Source organism: Podarcis cretensis (assembly GCF_951804945.1).
Source record: "Podarcis cretensis genome assembly, chromosome: 2".
NCBI lineage: Eukaryota > Metazoa > Chordata > Lepidosauria > Squamata > Lacertidae > Podarcis > Podarcis cretensis.
Window position 1 is genome coordinate 38801820 of NC_137171.1, and position 20265 is coordinate 38822084.

The 20265-nt window shown below is 43.3% G+C and overlaps 1 protein-coding gene across 9 annotated transcripts in view; it reads right to left on the bottom strand.

Moving 5' to 3' along the window:
- Positions 1 to 466: 466 nt before the first annotated feature.
- The window catches only part of MYOCD (myocardin), a 238553-nt gene continuing 218754 nt past the window's right edge, over positions 467 to 20265 (bottom strand). For all 9 annotated transcript variants that reach the window (XM_079965957.1, XM_079965958.1, XM_079965965.1 and 6 more), the window contains 10 exons: positions 17739 to 17814; positions 15692 to 15853; positions 13513 to 13688; positions 12008 to 12133; positions 9301 to 9560; positions 7770 to 7923; positions 5577 to 6527; positions 4343 to 4456; positions 3421 to 3478; positions 467 to 1843 (listed from right to left, as the gene is read on the bottom strand). In XM_079965957.1, coding sequence (XP_079822083.1) covers positions 1275 to 1843; positions 3421 to 3478; positions 4343 to 4456; positions 5577 to 6527; positions 7770 to 7923; positions 9301 to 9560; positions 12008 to 12133; positions 13513 to 13688; positions 15692 to 15853; positions 17739 to 17814 — 2646 coding nt within the window. In that variant the 3' untranslated portion in view covers positions 467 to 1274. The remainder of the gene's footprint in view (positions 1844 to 3420; positions 3479 to 4342; positions 4457 to 5576; positions 6528 to 7769; positions 7924 to 9300; positions 9561 to 12007; positions 12134 to 13512; positions 13689 to 15691; positions 15854 to 17738; positions 17815 to 20265) is intronic.

The following is a 20265-nucleotide window of genomic DNA, read 5'->3' on the forward strand; positions in this document are numbered from 1 at the left end:
TGATGGTCATGTATGATACTGCATACAGATCTGTTGCGACATGTAGAGAAAACCCAGACTGCGTTCTGTACCATTACTGACGGACTTAGATCTGGCAATATCTTAATTTAAAGACCGACAAAGGCCATAGGTTTAGGCTACAAGGGGTAAGTTGCCCAGTTTCTTCCACCGTGGTAGACTTAGTCGTAGATTTGCAACCTCCACTTGTTATGCTGATTAAACTTTGTCACTTTTTCAGATCGGCTCTGGGCAACATATTATTCAATATTATCAATTTATTCAAGACTGCCTGTTTATTAAACTGAATAAATTATTTGGTATATGAGGAGGAATGTGAGTCCTTCGAAGTGTTTTTGGAATTTGAAACAGAATTTAAATTGGTAATCCTTTCCATTTTTATAAGTTACGATTACTTTATTGCTTGTTGTAAATTTATTCATGACGATCTGATACACTCACAGGTTGGTTTTAATAGTGTGTTGAAATGCTATAGATTTATCTATATCAAATTATAGATATGTTTATATTTTTAATTTAATTAAGAAATGAGCAAAGTACTTATGAAGGGAGGAATGTACCCTGAAACAGAAAATTGATAGAAGTCGCCCCAGACTTCTAGTCAATTAAAAATCCTTCATTTATGTACTTGCTTTTTATATTACTCTGCATTCTTTTCAAGCTGAGTGCCCACCACATAAACAAGTCAGATTGGTTTACTTCTATTTCAAGTGCCTTTAAAATTGGTAAGACAGGGCAGAGAGAGAAGTGTTTAGTGAAAGGATGGCTTGGAGGTTACTGGTCTGACAATGGCTTCTTCGTGAGCTGACTTTTTTTTAAGTCTTCATGTATAGAATCAGGAGGAAAGGCAGTGGCTGCCATGCAGTGTGTTGCAAGCTGTAAGTGAACCAAATTTTTCCCCACAGTAGGTAATAAGAGACAATATAGCAGAACCTGATCTGGATGATAGATATGTTAGGGATGAAATGGATGTGCATACCAAACATAATTCTGCTGCAGAGTGAGTCTTTCTTGGAAGCTACGAAAGTTAGCTGTGCTTGCTGAGGAGGAGACTCCTGCGCCAGAGATTTGCTTTGTGGTGTGTGGGAGATTATCTGGCAATTTCATTTGTAATAGGGGAGGGGAATGTCCTGGGAAAACTGACTCCAGTTTCTTCTCCCTGGCTGTCACCAGAGCTCTCTGATAAAGTATCTGAGTCTCTTTAATGGAAATCTGTTTGTGTTTAGCTGCATCCCCACACATAAGGCTTATTCTGTTCACCACTGTTGTAAATGCAGGTCCATGGTACTGTTCAAGTTGAGATCACTAACATCTAAGAAATCAATGTTGAAGATGCTGGGCCCAGTGGTGGTGAGGGAACCGAAACCGTTGGCTGAGCTAGGCGGAGTGAGGTCCAGCCATTCCATTGTTTCCCAAGGAGACTCTGTGAAGCTCATGTGCAAACCAGTTCCTTCTCCAGAAGATGGGGACAGCTGGGTCTCCATGGGCGACAGGGGAGTGGGCAGGATCTCGTGGGGTGTCAGCAGTTCATCGGCAGCTTTGTTGGAAAATCCTTCCATCACCCCTTCAAAGTGTGGTTCTTCACCCACTTTCAGTAGGGTGATTTCACTCGACCGTCCCAGAGGGCTGTGGGAATTTAACAAGATTTCCAGATGACTGTCGTTGCTGCTAGGGCAGTGTTCAAAGGACAGCTGACCTGAGGGGCCTTGCTCAAATGAAGCAGATGTCTTCAGTAGCGAGGAAGTCCCGGAGGTCCCTGAAGACATCGTTATCTGAGGCACCTTCTGAAGGCAAGGGCGGTCCTCTTTGGCATTTGCAGGCATTTCTGTTTGCAAACAAAAAAGGCTCATCAAGAGCAGATCTACAACTTTTACTATGCCGTGCACCCCAAGCCACCCTGCAACTTGAAATGTTATAAAACATCTTGCACACCAGTGATTACTGCCTGTCAAGACGGCAGACTCCTTTGTCTACAGTATGAGATACCCAATGGAGCACATCGTAATTCGCTGTTGCTGTCAGAGAAGTGTGTCCTACTTTTCTTTTGGTTGGATATAGCTTTATGTGATGCTATACTAGAGTAACTTGGCATACCAGGAATCTACTTTGTGGTTCTGTGAGCCTGTAAGGTGTAACTAGGAATGCCTGGGTGAGAAGAACAGAAAGATCGCAGAAGAGCCAACAGCAGATTGTGGTCAGGGAACACAGTAGGTGCTCCATCCAAGGACCACAGGAAGGAAATCAGTAGAAGAAATTATCACTAAGCATATGTGTGTTGGCAAGGACTTGTTAAGAGGGAAAAAGATGAGCGGATGAGCATGGGACGTCCTACAGCAACTAGAATCCTAATACTTCACCAAACCATTATTAGGCATTACAAGTATAAAACATCGATATATAAAATTTAAAATATATACAAATAAATAGACATGTAAACTATATAAAAATGGGATTTCTTTCATTAGGATTTCTTCCCACTAAATAGTGCCATTCACCACTCTAAGAGATACTGTTGACCAAAACTCAGCCACCCTTGCAGTTAATTCCAGGTTAATGTCAGACAGATAGATTCCTGTATGCTTATATCAGATTCTGATTGTTAAGACCACACAATCTATTTTAGTGCAAGGGTGGCTAAACTGTGGCCCTCCAGATTTTGGGCTTCATCTCCCATCATCGCTGACTGGGGTTGATGTGAGTTGGGGTCCAGTGACAGTCTGAGGGCCACATCTGGTTGCTTAAAATAAGCCCATCAAGAAAATGCACTTTGGGAGCGGCACTTTCTTTCATGGGCTATGACCATGGCTACATTTAGCAGTAGGCATTGGGCTCAAATTATGGCTTACTATGACTAGGGGGTAAGGACGCAGGTGGTGCTGTGGGTTAAACCATAGAGCCTAGGACTTGCCAGTCAGAAGGTCTGCAGTTCGAATCCTCTTGACAGGGTGAGCTCCTGTTGCTCGGTCCCTGCTCCTCCCAACCTAGCAGTTCGAAAGCACGTCAAAGTGCAAGTAAATAAATAGGTACCGCTCTGGCGGGAAGGTAAACGGCGTTTCCGTGCGCTGCTCTGGTTCGCCAGAAGCAGCTGAGTCATGCCAGCCACATGACCCAGAAGCTGTACGCCGGCTCCCTCGGCCAATAAAGCGAGATGAGCGCCGCAACCCCAGAGTTGGCCATGACTGGGCCGAATGGTCGGGGGTCCCTTTACCTTTACCTTATGACTAGGGGAAATTCTCTGAAATTGCCATTTTGGGTACCACCCTTAAGGCAATGAAAAGCATTGGGGTTAGGGGTTAGTGCAGACACAGCGATCACAGTGCACCCTCTCTTTGGGCAGCCAGAGACTTCGCTCATACTTGCTTTGACCAGAACCAATAGTCTTGCCTTAGGAATATCACCTACCTCCAGTTTCAATAAGCACATCCAACAGTTCATCCATTTGCTGGCTTCGGGTCATCTGCTGCAGCAAGAAAAAAGCAAGAGATGTTAGGAAGTTGGTACTGGAGCCACACACTACTATACTAGAAAAATCAGCTTTGATGGATATTGAGAGATGCTTTCAAAAGAAAGCTGAAGCCTCAGACCTATAAGGATGATAGAATCTCCTTGACAGGCATGTTAAATAAACAATGATTCCTTAGTAACTAGTTGAAACAGGTCTCCTACAATACTTGAGCAGTTTTTTGTGCGTATAGTAGGCTGTTATGTATTACAATTAATACCGTTATAGTTCATAAAAGCCTCAGAGAAGCAAGATCAATAGCCCTCCCAAAGTGGAATGAAAACTCCCTCCTTCACTCAGATGTTCAACCTGTAACTAATGTTACTTAGAATAAAATCCCACCACATTCATTGGTACTTACTTCCTAGTAAGTATGCTTACGTTGGCTCCTGTTAACCCACACAAACTTTGTGTGACCCACTGCAATTACCTCTTTAGGGGCCATCCTGCAGTGCTCTTGTGTGTACTTTTTTGAACCAAGTGTTCAGCTGTAGCTTGCAAACTTAGTTCATTCAGAGATCATTCTGTTTCTTCTAAAAATTCAGATGGCCCTTCCAATAGAAGTCACCTGAATCACTTCAGCTGCTTATTCAATGTCTGAACAAATAAGAGGTTGAATGAATTTGCATTTGCTTTTAATCCAATTGACTGTATATAACTCTTTCTACAACAATAAATTCAGTTTTCAAGTCTGTCGGTAGTCATCTGCTTTCACTCATAGGTCACACAACACTCTCAAATCTGCAATTGGCTTTGATGTACATAACAATCAAAGCAAGCTATCTGCAGCCAAGCGTAGCCTACCAAGCACCAGACTGTTACCTGTTTCACAGCATCAGCGTAGGGTGGTGGCTGCTTTCCATCTGGGAGGGCAGCATTTGACTTGCAAAAGCCAGGAGACAGAATGGAATACTTCTGACTACCTTGTGCTGGCACCTGTGTGGAACCAAAATCAATCACAGGGATCAAGCCAAACTTGGGCCAAGACTGCTATTCAGCAGTTGCCTCCATAAATTTACCTCTTGCACATGGGAACAAATCAACAGTCAATGAGGTGATCTCATTGCAAATCCAGTGGAAGCATGAGAAAAAGTCAAGGCTCCGGAAGCCCATCTCCCTTGCTGTAATAACAGTTTTGCCATTGATAATGGCACTTACAAAGTTCTGCAAAGGAATTTTGAAATAATATTGAATTCCCCCACCCACTGGCAGAAAACTGCAGTAAAGGCTGCCTGGTTAGGGCAGAGGTGAGCCAACTTTTTCAGCAGGGGGCCGGTCCACTGTCCCTCAGACCTTGTGGGGGGCCGGACTATATTTTTTTGGGGGGGAATGAATGAATTTCTATGCCCCACAAATAACCCAGAGGTACATTTTAAATAAAAGCACACATTCTACTCATGTAAAAACACACTGTTTCCTGGACCATCCGCGGGCCAGATTTAGAAACCAATTGGGCCGGATGCGGCCCCCGGGCCTTAGTTTGCCTACCCATGGCTTAGGTGATATGCTTTCTTTTGAATGGGCAGGAGAGAGTTACAGGGACACCAGGGTGGTAATTAAGCTGTATATGTGGAAGAGTGGGTAGTGTCCAGTTTCTTAATGACTTCTGAAAAAGTTGAACCTACTCTGCTTATGTGTATGCCACCATCCTTGAAATGCCGTTCTGCAACTTGAATGCAAACCAACAGATGTATATTTTAATCACTGGAAGATGGGCAATTAAACTCCTCCTTTCCTGTTTGGTATTTCATCAACTGAGAAGCAATAATAGCTGGACACATGGAACACAGCCTGCCAGTTTTGAAACATTGCACTGCCCCCCAGTCTGATTCTGGGCACAGTTCAAAGTGCCTTTGAAGCTCTGAGCAGTTTAGAATCTGGATAGAATGGGAGCTGCTTTAACACCCTCCCCTAACTCTGCACCTAACAACAACAACAACAACAACAACAACAACAACAACAACAACATGTTTCCTGCTTGGCAGGGGGTTGGACTCGATGGCCCTTGTGGTCTCTTCCAACTCTATGATTCTATGATTCTAAGTAGCTTTCTTACTGGAGCTGTGCGAAGATGGCTGCTGGGCTGTGGAGAGCTGCTGCGTCCTTCTCCCTGAGTGCTGGGGGACACAGGGAGGAGGTAATGGCTGTTTGGTGAGGGTGGAAGGCTAATGTGTTGCGGACTCTTTGCTGCCTCTAGTGGAGAATGCTGGGGAGAGCACTGTGGGCTTAGGAATGTGGAGGACAGTATGCCGCTCTGTCCTGACGGTTCCATGCAATGGCTATTTACAAGATGGGGCAGCTGAGGTGTCCCACAGTTTCTCAGTGTGTCCAAGTTGCTAGCCTGGCCTTTCAAGGGAGCTTGCTTAGAGGCAAAGGGACAACTGGACGCTGGGTTTTCTTGCTTGATCGGAAAGCCGAAGAAGTGTGGAGAGGGCTGCTTCTCGTCCAAGCCGTGGCTCCTTTTGCGCTTCTGCAGCTGCATCCTCAGCTCTTCCACTTGCCTCTGCTCTTGCTGCAGTTTCCAGGTCAGCTCATTGATGACCTTCTGCTTTTCCACCAGCATCTTGTCTTTCTCTGTGTCAACCCTTTCCACGTCGAGCTGGATTCCAGCGCCGTTCATGCTTCCCATCAGGCTTTCTTCACACCCGCCTTGCACAGGGGAAGGGTGCAGGACAAAATGTGGGGAAGACATTGGTCCTTCGTTGAAACTGTCTGGCAAGGAGCCATTCACCGATAGGTCTGAGGAAGCTGGGGAGATGGGGGGAGTAGAGCTGGTGCTGCCAAAGTGGTAAAAGCCATTGGACAGCAGGCTGGCTGAAGACTGCGACTGGTAGCTGGAGAGAGAGTTGGTTGGTGTCACTGGGAAGGTGACGGTGGTTATCTCATTGAAGCTAGGCACAGAACCCCCGCTGCACTCCTGGAAGGGCCGCAGGCGTTCCATCAAGGCCGTTTTCGTACCTGATACAGGGAGGCCCCTTATTCGGAGCTGCTGCCTCAGCTCCGACACCTGGAATGAAAGCCGATTAGTCAGTGGCAAGGTCGCTTTTCAGTTCAACTTTGTGGCAAAGTAGCAACCTGCTTACAGTGGACCCTGACCCAAATCTAAACCAGAGATTATTTGCACGGACAAAGAGTTGGGCTGGGTAAAGTTTGGGCTCCAAAATGGCTGCTATTAATTGGACTGGATATGTCAGTTTGTCCCTGTGCTGCTTAGCACAACATTACTTGGACATCTCTAATTATTTCTATTGCCTTAGGTGCTATGCTGTCCAAATTAAAATTATGCAAGTTGTAATAAGCCTGGAGTGGGACTGAACATCTGCACCCAGGGCTTATTTTTCAGCCGGAATTCAGTTTCAGCACCTCTCAGATAGCTCCATTGCCATTCTAAGAGAACAAGGGAGACACTCATTGTGAGTTCTGGCACCTCTTTTTCTAGAAAAATAGCACTGCCTACACCTAATGAATTTGTGGCTGGTTTTAACCTGGGCTGCCCTTCTTACATTTTAGATATAGACAGAGCAGTGCTTCTTGAGAAACTTGGGGGAAAGAGAAGGCATGCTTTCCAGTCAACCATCATTACTCCTGAGGATACTCTCCTGTCCCTGCTTAGGAGCTGCAGCCCTTTGGGCACAGGCAAGTCCTCCAGGTGAAGACTAGGCAGAACACCAGAGCTTGTTGAACTTCCCATTACTTTGCTTCCTGTGGATGGCCTATATTTTCAGCAACAGCTGCCTGAGGTTGTGCCTCTGGCACGTGCCTGTGTGTATATAAGTGTTCGCTTAGGGAACTTGGTTTCAATTGATTTCTTAGCGTATGTTATTTTTAATGCTTGAGGTTTTTTCTTGTTCCAGGGTTGCCTTTGTGTTAATTTTGTTTTAATTCAGTGTGTTAGTAAAATAATGGTTTGCATTCTTAAACAACGAATATTATTGAAATAGAACTGGCTCTGCCATCTGTTTTTAAACAAGCTACGATGTCCGATTTTATTAGTTCTAAGTCAGCTTTGGCAAATAATAATTTGGTCTCTTCTCTACAGTCCACTGACCCTAGTTGGTCTGTTGATCTTATGGTGGTGTTTGACTGCTTCAATTTATGTGATATTTGAATTTTGATTAATTTGGGATATTGACCGAAGTGCATGTGTTAACCATGTGTTTGCTGGAGGAACACACTGCCTCCACATGCAGTTTCATATACCACACAGAAGGTTTTACACTTTTCATCAACTTTTGCATTCAGTACTCACTTTTAAATCATCCAGGTTGGATGGGAGAGGACCTGGCTTGAGAGACGAAATGCAGGATTGCCCTGAAAAGCTTCCCTTCCCAGGGGAAAGAGGGCTGTTGGCAACTGTCGATGGGGAAGAGTTTGAGGTTTTGGCCATTTGCTCATTGGGTTGCCTGTAAAAAATAAAAGTGCAGAACATTTTCCCCCTTTTGTTTTCTTCTCCTTTTTAAATATCAGTATTCTTACTTACTTCACCAAACCTTTATTAGGCATTACAAGTACTGGCCATCATAAAACATCCATATATACAAATAAAAGCCATGTAAAATATATAATTACAAGAATTATCATTGGGATTTCTTCCTGCTAAATAGTGCCAGTCACCGCTCTAAGAGATACTATTGAGAAAATCTCAGCCACCTTTGCAGTTACTTCTAAATAAGTGTCAGACAGATAGAATCTGATATTTTCATTGTGCCATGATGTTAGACTTCCCAAAAAAGGAGATAGCACGTGTTTACATAGCTGGTTGCACAATGGACAGTAGAAAAGGATATGTTCTACAGTGTCTGGCACGTTCAAATAACTTCTGCAATGTCTATCATTTCTGGGGATGTTTAAATATCTGCCTTTGACAAGAGCTGAGGGGGAGATGTTCAGCTGGGCTCACATAAAGGCCCTGCGTTGGGCTGGAATTATTAATTTTGAGATTTAAGTGACCCTGTTATCTGGTGTATTTAAGCCATAGAACTTGGGGGAGCAAATTTTATTTACAACTGATTCGATGAATGTCCCTTAATCTTGTTTGAATATTGCAATAAATATATTGCTCACTTGAATTATACCAGGATTCCAAGTCAATACCAATAGATCTAATTTTGCTATGTAAGAGCTGGAACGATCTGGATGTATAAGAGTTCTTAAGCAAGTCAGAGAGCAGACTCAAAGGTTGGCAGCAAAAATGGCAACGCAGCCAGTATTTTATAGTGCTAGCCTTCATCCAGTATTCCATAATGTGTACACCTAGTTCTGCATACATCGTCTCATACTTGATTGAACTTAGGAGCCCCAGGATACATCTCAAGAAACTTGAGTGTATCTTATCTAAATCACTATTATATGCTTCTATCCATATTGGGATCCCAAAAAGTAACTGGGATGACACTTTAGCTTGAAAAATCTGAATAGCAGCTGGTATAATTTGGTCACCTTTCTGAAAATAAAAGCGAGCTATTGCTGAGGAGTTACACTGTGCCTGTTTTATAGCACTTGTGCGATGGGTTGACCAACCTGAGTTGCTCTGCAATAAAATTTACTGCATCACCACTGTTGTCCTGAAGGGTACAATCCTGCTGAAGTTTGGAAGAGTTGACCACACTTAAAAGGGAGAGGCTTTCTCTCTTAAACACACACTTTAATTTCCTATTTAAATTAACAGAGCTTAAAAGTGACTAATGGGCTGGAATGTGCCCCAAATTGATTGTGACAAGAAATCAAACCTGGGTAAGGTGGAAAGGTCACTCTAGGAAACCTTTCCGTTACCAACTCACTTCAGCTGCATGGAATGGGGCCCCGGATAGTTGAAGTGCTGCTGGTGCCGGTGCTGCTGCTGCTGCTGGCTGAGGATCTGGAGCTGCAGGAAGAGCTGCTGCTGCTGCAGGAGCCTTGCATAGGCTGAGTCCATGGGCGGAGGGGACTTTTCCGCCTTCTGGTCTGGGGGAATGTACTGGTGGTACTTAAGCTTCTTCACTTTTGGCTTCATTTCCTTGGGCTTTTTGTGGCGATTCTTGCTATCGCTCGATGGTTTTGACTAAATGGGGCACAAATAAAAATTTCAATAAGATTATCTGCAACATGGAGTAACTGAAGTTAGTTAGAAAGTTTAGTGAGCCCCCGTGCCCAGGGCCTGTCAGCCTGCAAGTCAGTGGAGATAGTATCAAGACTGTGGGAGGTCATAATAGATGTCCCTTCTCACTAGGGTTGTCGAAGGAATCCACTGAAAACAGAATATCAAGCAAATTTCCTTTAATCTGCCCATTTTATCCCCACTGGCAGAGACACTCGCTGTGGAAACTATTTACCTTAATTATCTACAACGAACTTAAAAAAACCCACACCACATGAACATGTTATGTGTAAATAGATATGTAAATTGCTTTGCTATATATATTATTTACATCACGTATACAGGTGCCTCTTTACTGTCCTTGTTTCTAAAGTGTTGTTCGCACCCTAAGGCCACCTATATGCACTAATATGTTGCAATCCCAACAATGTCTACTCAGAAGTAAATCTCACTGACTTCCAAGTACGGTTACAATTTCAGACTTAATCTGTATCCTCTTGTGTATTTTAAAGCCAGTAGAATGCATTGCTCGTTATTCTTTTCACATGGAAAACCACACTTCCTGGGGTTACCTTGACTTACAACTAAACTGTACCTCCCTGATGCCAGAGTGAAAAAAGCAAGATACGATGATCATGTAGCGTAGCTGGTTAGAGCATGGTGCTGATAATACCAAGGTCACTGCATATTCCTGCATTGTAGGGGGTTGGACTAGATGATCCTCAGGGTCCCTTCCAACTCTGATTCTATGACAAGTTTATATTGAACTGTGAAATCAAGGTAGTGAGAAGTAGAAGACTCTAGTTTTTTTGCTGCAAAATACTAACATGGTCCCCCCCGCCCCCGCCCCCAGAAAACACAAGGAATGTAACTCATTTGTAAGTTATCTGTTGATGGCTGAGATATATGTGTCTAATGTGTGCTACATAAAAAAAAATGTTAGAAATTACAAGTATTTCCACATCAGCAGGCAATGAAACAGCACACAAACTTTTGCAAAATAAACCAATTGCATAGGAATGGAAAACATCAGAAGAAAGTGCAAATGAATATTGCAGTTGAGACGTGTTTGTACATCCCTTCTTCCCATCTGACCTTCTGTAGTTGAGTACAAGGAACAAAATATACAGGCACCACATCATTTGTAAAGGGCATGTTTATATATTTATTAGCCACACATTCCTTTTAAAACAGTCTGAAGCAGCAATCTGGTCCTTACCCAGATGACACTTCCAAGAATTTTTAAATGATATGTATCTAATAATATACTAATGCATGTTTTACAATCGTCACAGTACTGGTGTATTTTGTACTTGGATACTCTGACCCAAATATAAAATCTCAACATGTAACGCAGCCTTAAGATAGGCCTGCTGCCCCCAACATCATGGGGCAGTCCTCAGGTCACCTCCCCGGTGACCATTTTTAAACATTAGGTGTGTTTGGAATTACAACTTCCGTTATCCATAGCTAGCATGACCAGTGCTCAAGGGTGATTGGAGCTGTAGTCTGTAACATGGGCAGGACACCATGTTGCCCATCGTTGCTTTACGGCTTTTAAATATTTCTTTCATTTTTAACTTGGGCAGCACCCAGCTACTCCCCTTTCCCCCAGAATGCCTCTGGGTCCACCTCCATAGGAAAGGAGTAAAGAAGGAAAGCTATAGGGCAGTGCTTTGCCTTCCAACTTCTCTCTAAATATCATAAGAAAAGGGACGGAGGGCCCTCTTGTTGCCCTAGAGGGACAAGGGAGTATTTTGTCTGTTTTGAAGGGCAGAGTTTCCCTAGATGTTTTGGGAAGAGATACGTGCATAAGTGGTTTGTCTGTTACTTAGTGGTTTACATGGAATATTAAATATACATTAAAATTATCCATAAAAGTTAAGCAACTTTTTTAAAAAAAAAATATAAATGGAAATTAGTAGTTTAAAATATACCAGTGTTTGGTTTGGAGTATGCATGGATATTATTTCTGTTGTCTGGGGCAATATTTCTGAGTATTGACATTTTCTCTCTCTGAAATGGGTATTTTGTAGTGCCCATGACAGCTTCATAGAATTCCACAATTCCTGAGACAGATGAATGAGCCATCTAACACAAGGTCCTGTTGATGCTATTGTTGGAAACAACTTGGCTTCAACAGATCATCAAAGTCTCAGCTTGCTCCTTTTGCAGGTACTTTCACCCCAGAATTCTAATGGACCCAGTTTTGTGACACAAGGAGGTACTGTCTGGGTAGTTCCTAGCGACTCCCATCTCCAAGCAAAGCCAACACTGTAACTCACCTCCCCAAACACCTAAAACCAGTCCCCCCCCCCCCACTCTTACTGCAGATGAGTGCTAGTTGTTGTCTAGCCAATAAGACATGTTAGCAATTTTTCTTCCTACGTAATGGGAGGTTAGGCTCATACCTTTGCAGATGTGGTAACAGTGCCAGGAGGTGTTTGTTGCCCATTCTGTTGTTTAGGACTTTCTGGCTGGCCATTCCTCAGAGATGTCATATCAGCCGTATCATTTTCAGAGCCAACGGAATGATCCTGGAATCAAAATAAATACATGGAAATTAATAAACATCAATATGCACATTTTCAAGAAGCCTATCCACATGCAGGCAGCTTACAGACTATTACAGAAATGGTCCATGCTAGTCTTGCTCAGGACCAGTTATCTTGACCTTGTTTGGAGCCTTAACTAGGACTGGACTACATGTTATCACTTTTTTCAACTGGCATCTCTCCATGATCTGTATTTAGAGCAGCGTAACATGGAAGTTTCCTTGCCAGCATCAGATGTTCCTGGAAACTATGTGCACCAGCCTTCAACAACCTAGTGACCACCTGATGTTACTGGACTACAACTCACAACATCCAATGGGGATTGTAGTTCAAAGCAAGCTTTAGTGTATTAGGCTGGGCAAGGCTGCTCTATGCAATCAAGAGGATCTACGGTAGATGTTAAAGCAATAGCATGGATTGCCATCAGAAGGCAGTCTTCCATAGGGATAAGGTTCCATATAAAATGGGCTTGACACTGAAGTAGGTAAAAGAAATGGATGACAAGCTGTGAGAGCAGTGAATGACACTCCTAAAATCACTTGATCTTAAAACGGCTAGCTAGCTAAATCCAACCCACCAACTGATAAATGCAAAATTCTTCTGTAACGGACATTCTATAAATAAATGTTTTTTTTTAAAAAAAATCAACAAAAACTACCTTGGAGGCCCCCAATTTCTCAGTCTCCATCATAATCAATCAGCATATTTTGCTGGTGACTCGGGACTCCCTGCCATGGCATTTCTACACAGCTGAGACCAATCGCATTTATCAGGCTAGTGTTATTAGGGAAACCAAATGGACGAATCGTTGGGCTCTGTGCCATAAGTGCTTGGAAAATGGAGGTGCCCCATGCCAAGTACACTGTGTAACAAAACTGCCGGAATGGAGGAGGGCACTCCAAGCCAAGAATATGTCGTGTTCAGGTTAACAGTGGCTCAGGATCCTTTGCAGGACACCCCCATGTTTTATGTAACCACCAGAGGCTGACCTTACAGCTGGCTTCCTCCATAGGCTACAGTGCCCTCAGAGAGATCTTGGCATGCATTGCATCTTTTTACCCACAACGAGTTCTTATTCCAGCCCCGAGGAGAGGAATATGCTTCCTCTGGCATCAGACATTTTTTCCTAATAGAAGCTCTTGTACTCATTGTCCAGTACTGAATGCTGACGGGGGGTGAAGACAAACGTAAAAAGTTTATAGAGAGGGACTGATTTGGAAGCACACTCACTGTGCTGAATCCAAGCGCATGTTTTCTGACCTGGCTTGAGCTTGTGGGAGGTGGGTGTGGCTTGGTTCTGCAAATTTAATCCAAAGTATCAGGACGTCTCATCTGTCCAAAAGTAAGAAATACCGTTTTACCTGAGTTGTCCCTGACATTGTGGGTAACGTTGCTTCTGAAATTTTGATTCCGGCTGCTGATTCTGTGGATCCCTGGGAATCCTCGCTTCTGATCTGCTCTGGGGACAGCCCATCATTGCTACTATCTTCTTCAAAAGCAAAAGCATCGGAGGATTTAGAGAAGTTTGCTTGGTTACCTGTGGCAGGAAGGAAGAAAAAGACTCAGTGATAGATGATTCTGAATGGCAGTAAGTTTTTAACAAGTGTACATGTAGCAAAGCAAACAAGTGATCTTAACACACTACAGTATTCACAGATGTACACTTTCTTGTTCCTGTCAGGTAGGTAAAGCTGTGATTTATTTGTGCTCAAAGGCAAGTACCAAAGCAGCAAATTCAGTATGGTTGACAAACATTCAACTGAGAACTATTATAGAAAACCACTAATGAAGCAGTGGTTCGATAACATGTAAATGGTGTGCTAATAAAATCTGAATTCAGCAATTGGTTCCACTGGCTCTGTTGAAGGTCCAGCTCCACCAGGCCTTTCTCCATCATCCTGGGAGCAGTCATCCCACCCGAGTGCATCAGACGGAGAGATGGGAAGCATGACTATTGAGAGGGACTAGCTCCTTGACTCCTCTCCCTGAACTGTTTCCACACCTGCTGGCCCTTGTGAACATTTTGTAAGTTTAAGAACTGCTGCTTCAGCTTGCTTTCCCCCTCCTCACTCTATCCTTTCCTCCTTTTGAGTTCTGCATTTTAGATCAGAAGCCTGAGGGTTCCCATGTTTCTTAATTGCTCTATAATCTGCTCTGGAATCATTTTCAGCTGCAGAACGGGATTACAAATGCTTTAAATAAATAAATAATTCTCAAACATTGGTTACTGGAACTATCTGATTTCCCATGCGGTTCTGATTCTCCGTGGAACACACATTTTCAGGATTGTTACTATTTTACTGGGTTTTGTTTTTTAAAAAATGAGGATCTTCTTTCTTTTCAACTGTTTTTGAAGATGTTCATGATTTTGTTTGAGGCACTATATTATATGTGCCACAGCTTGCACCCATCAGTCTTCAGACCCTCCCCCCCTGCAAGATAGCAGATCTTTAATAAATCCAGAACCTTCAAGGATAACATCATTAGAAGGCTCTTGTTTTTATCCCAAAATTTCACAACTCTGCAGAATGCAATCGTTATCCCATTTCAAATTGCATTGTCTCTGTATTAGTTCAGATTATTCGTTTAAAAATGCAAATTTGTTTTTAAATGCACATTTCAAAGTGGATGTGGCCAAAGTGTAAAAGTGGGCAAGGTCATTCTATTTTTAAAAAATATAGGGCACATTTTAAGAGTCTTGGAGGTTGGGGTTACAAAGAAACCCTTTTGACATTCTGGAGTCACAGCTGGGAATTTGTGGGAGTGGAGAAATAGGAGCAGTCATTTTTTTAAAAAGACAATTGGTGTGTGTGTGTGTGTGTGTGTGTCTTGGAAGCCCACAAAAAAAATATTGGGGGGTCAAATGCTGCTTGTGCACTATGGTGAGAATACTCCAAGAAACTCATCAAGAATGTGCCCCCAAACAATTCACCAAATCAATAGCTTGCATGGTTTTTTCATCCTACAACCTCCTTTGAGAAATGCTGCAAAGATGCGACCCATTTTGCTTCTCCGCGAATCAATGTGGCTTATGCCAGATGATGCTTCTCTGCCACTCAGCATACTCAGTGGGTTCTGGAAAGTGTTCCTGTGCAATATCCCGCAAAATAGCAGGCAAAAGCGCTTGACCCTTGGCTTTTGCTGATAAGTAAAGTGCTGGGAAAGACAGGCTCTATCACAAAAGCCCCTGCAAGGCTGGAAGACAGAGAATAGGCAGTGGAAGGAAGGAAGATTCCTGCTACACGCTGTAATCTTTCCAGGGACATGTCTGGCTTTGATCAAGTTTCTTCCTACTCTGCTAGTGAAGAGGGATTTGAAGAGGGCAGGAATGAAGGAACCATTCTAGGGTGCTAGAATCCTGCTAGCTCTTCAACATGGATCTGTACTCTTTTATGGGAATTATTCCAAAGGCATTCCCATGGAGAAAACATCAAGTACCCTACATCACATTGCAAGGGACCCTCTCCACAGCGAGTCTTTTGTATAGCCTACTGTGCATGGATGTTGTTATAGCACCAGAGGTGCCTTTACTGGTATTACCTTTGATGGCTTCTTTCACAGCTGAGTCAACAGGAATGATATTCTTCTCCACCAGCTCCAGAGGACCTGGCCTAAGAGCAATTTTCTCATTTAGATTGTCTGCAAGACGGGCTCTTTTTAGTTTCATCTGAGTAGCCTGGACAGACCCTTCTGTGGCTGAATCTGTAAAGCCAAATGGTACAAATATAAATCATTCCACAAAATAACCAGCCTGTGCCACAGCTCCTTTCCTTTTATCACTTCTAAGAAACACAGGATAAATTCTATGTCAGTTATTTCCCAGTAATTAGAACCTGAGTGTAGCTGTAACACAAAGCATTTCTCTTGAACCATAAAACAACTGTGGCTTGCCAATCAGAAGGTCGGCAGTTTGAATCCCCGCAATGGGGCGAGCTCCTGTTGCTCTGTCCCAGCTCCTGCCAACCTAGCAGTTCGAAAGCACGCCAGTGCAAGTAGATAAATAGGTACCGCTCCAGTGAGAAGGTAAACAGCGTTTCTGTGTGCTGCTCTGGTTTCGGTGTTCTGCTGGCCACATGACCCAGAAAAAACTGTCTGCAGATGAACGCCGGCTCCCTTGGCCTGTAAAGCGAGATGAGCGCCGCAACCCCACAGTCGCCTGCAACTGGACTTAACTGTCAGGGGTCCTTTACCTTTACCTTTAACCACAACTAGCCACAGAGTGCAATGATGACAGGTGTGCTTGTAGATAAGCTTTTCTCACTGCTGATACGATATGCAGTCAATTTTAACAATGCTCAAGATACACAGAAAGTATTACCTGTAAATAGTTCCCTGTAGCCAAACAAAATAATTCCAAGGTTCTCACCCAGTGCACCACACCCTTTATGTGTGTCTGCATACCAGCATGGCTGAGCCACAGTTTGCTGGGGAGTGGGTAGCACACAAGCAAACAATCCTTCAAATGCAATGCTGGGCATGGAAACCTATGCAGGAAAGTCATTTCTGCAAGCCCAGTAAAAACTTGGTTTCAAGAGCTAAATGAGAATTGCAAGAAGCAGTATCTAAAAGAGGGAATAACTTGCTTCATGAGATGTGCATTTTCCCCCAGTTGTATAGTGTGTGCCATACATGCTAGAGCAGCAATTGCCCCAGCCAGGCTCAAATAAAACCCACCCCAGATTTGTTTATAGAATAACATCATGCAAACATCATCATAAATCAGTTCGATGTTTATTCTTGTCCCCACCCTGAAGGAACCCAAGGTGGCAAACTAACAAAGATTACAAACATTCTAGAAAAGTTTTAAAACCTAAAATAATTCAAGCATTCCATAAGCAGGAGATTGCTACCAAGAAGGCCTAGTTTAGGGCAATAAAAGGTGCTTTTATATCTTTCCTGAAGAGGGATCAAAAAACACTGAGGCTTACTCAGAACATGGCAGAAGTGTCTTCTGCTGTTGGTTTGCCACAACTACAAGAAGTCCAAAACATCTAAGGCAGTCTCCCACAACCTGGTGCCCTCTAGAGGATTTGGACTACAATTCCCATCAGCCCCAGACCACATCGTCAATGGTCAGGGATGATGGGAGTTGTCCAAAACCCTTGCGGAAGTCTAGACTATCTATTAACATAGAACAGCTTATTTGCAATTCGGTGGTGTATTTCTATACTTCCAAACATGTCAAAAGAAACCTCAAGGTCGTGATCCCCATAAAATCATCAATAAAATACACTGCTAACAACAAAATTACACCAACAAATTAGTAAATCAGAAATATACACTACTAAACTGGGTCACCCTTGAGTAAACAAATGTGTTTTAAGTAGGTACCGGAAATAGCAACACTATAGGTGCCTGCCTTACCAGGAGCTCATTCCAAAGGGCATGTGATGTAATACTGAAAGCCCTGGGTTTTTGCAGACATAAGATGAACGTCAGGAGTAAGCAGCACCTTTAAGAGTGTCTCCCCCAGGGACTGAAGTGACTGGGTAGGGATATACAAGATTAGGTGGTCCCAAAGATAATCTGGTTATTAAGGACTTTGTATGCTAATAGCAAGATCTTAAACTTATTCATTCAATCTTACCCTGTAAAATGTGCATATCAACCAGTTCTGAGCGCTCAGGTCTGTTTCGGGTCTTGTGCTTTAAATAATCTTCAGTCTACAGAACATAAGAACAGAGATCATTACCTCACTAGCTTGATTTAAAGTGCATTAGGCAATGCTTCTTTAAAAGGATTCAGTCAGACTTGGTCTAACTGACGTTCATTTTAGTTAACATTTGTTCTTCTCTGGTAGGACCCACACCAAAAGATTCAAGTTACAGGAAAAGAGATTTCAGCTCAACATCGGGAATAATTTTCTGATGGCAAGAGCTGTTTGACAGTGGAACCGACTAAGCAGAAGCCATCTGCATGCTTTAGTTGAGATTGCAGGGGTTGGACTAGATCAGGGGTCTGCAACCTTTAAGACAAAAAGAGCCACTGGACCCGTTTCCGAAGGAAAAAAATCTGGGAACCGCAAAACTCGTCATTATAAAAATAACTTTTTTGTCACTTTTTATTATTTCTTTGTTTGACCCCTCAGAATTACTCCTCATAGAAATAAACGTTAAATTAACAAGTTACCTTTTTGTGTGTGTGTGTGTGTTCTTCACTCCCCTTCAAAACAGTGACCAGCGTACATGCCCCCTTTCAATGCAGTGACCAGCGTACATGCCCCTTACAGTGTAGCGGGCGGGCGGGAAGGTGACGTCGGGACAGTGCGTGACTAACGCACACACCACCCCCATGCGACGTCACAGCCAGTACAGCGCCCGCCACAGTGGGGAGTGTCGGGACGCACAATGCGCCTCCTCCCCTTGCTAGTATCCACCCCGGAGCCGCGGCAAAGGTGTAAAAGAGCCACATGCTGCTCCGGAGCCACGGGTTGCAGACCCCTGGACTAGATGACCCTCAGGGTCCCTTCCAATTCTATCATTATCCCACAACTTTTTGTCTGGATACTGAATGTCTGTAGGCTAGGACTTGGATCTTTTAAGAGCTCCATTTGTGCAAACCCGAACTTTTGGCAGGTTTCCCAGAATGCAAGTAACTTATAATTGGCACGAAGGAATCATAATACTACACCAACTTTTAATATGCACTATATTCAGCACAATTTCAGTTTAGCTTACGGCACAGATCTTAAACAAGTGTAAAATTCAGCCCTAAGTACCCAGCTGTATCAAAGTAAATTTATTTACTTCACTAGAACTCATCTAACAGCAGCTCTGTTGTGTTTTAGTTAATAGGTATTTTAAATCCACCGCAATTAAATTGGTGTAGTTTCATGTTATGTGTGAACAAAGATTTTCAAGTAGGCTTCCCATCAGTCCCTCTCAACCAAACTAGCTGTGAAGTGTTCTGATATTGCTTCCCCCTGCCAGCCCCCAGGCCCCTCCCCAGCTGAATAAAGGCTTAGAATATATTTTTGGTTCTACTTCTCCCTAAACAAATGTAGTTTAGGGCTTTTGACTCATATAATCCTTTTTTCTTCCAGGCAATCGGCCAGTAGAAGCCTTTGAAGGGAGACTGTGAGATATTAACCTATGCCTGAACACTGAAATATAGGGTACTTCTAAGATACTTCAGACTTCTTGAAGTGTTTAAGCACATTTATTTTTCACAGGGGGCTATACATCCTTCCTTACGTTGGTCTTGAATTTGTGCAGGACACTCATATACAATAATGTAACATAGGCATCTTCTACAAGTGTGCAGGTTTTTGATAAATGCCTATACATAAATTTCATCAAGAGTTTTGAAAGTAAGTTAATATATATGTACACAGAATTGTAGAGACTATAAAAGGATTCACTTGTTTGGCTTCCTGACCTAAATTTCCTCTACATATTAACTCCTATGCCATAAACAGAGGAAATAAAGGCTAAGGTGCACCACAAGTTCCCATTAAATGAGACAGGTTAACAGACGGCAACTACTACTACTACTGATACAAATTCTGAGTAAATCAAGTCATAGTTTCCAGGACCTTCCAAAGTCACCATATACTATTGTCCATCTAGCTCAGCGTTGTCTATTGTAACTAGCAGCACATCTCCATATCTCTTTACCAATCTTGCTGCTGGTGTCATTTAACTAGAAGTACCAAGGATTGGACCCGGGTCGTCATCCGTGCAAAATATCAGCTTCATGAATGAGCTATAGGCCTCTCTCTATATGGATTGTATTCTCTATATAAGAGAACTGCTATCAGTCTTGGAAAAGGCTTCTCTAAGCAGACTGAGTCCCCCAATTTCCCCCTTTGCCAAACTGCAAAATTCAGAGAAACATGGCGCGTCCGGCAATGGCTGCCCTTCTCTAACTGTGAGGAGGGAGCTCCGCAGAAACGGGTCGTCCGCTACGGAGCAGCGGAGACCCACACCGGAAAACCGCAGGCAGCATAAGCCTGTGGCCGTGGGACTCGGCGGGCACCTGGAGCGCTCCCCGAAACGTAGAAGGGACCTCGTAAGAGGTCTCGGAACGTGGAAGGGGGTGCGGTGCTGTGAGTCAATCGCTCTTTCTGTGGAGTGAAGCCGCGAAGCTGCTGTCGGAGAGCGCTGTCCTCTTTT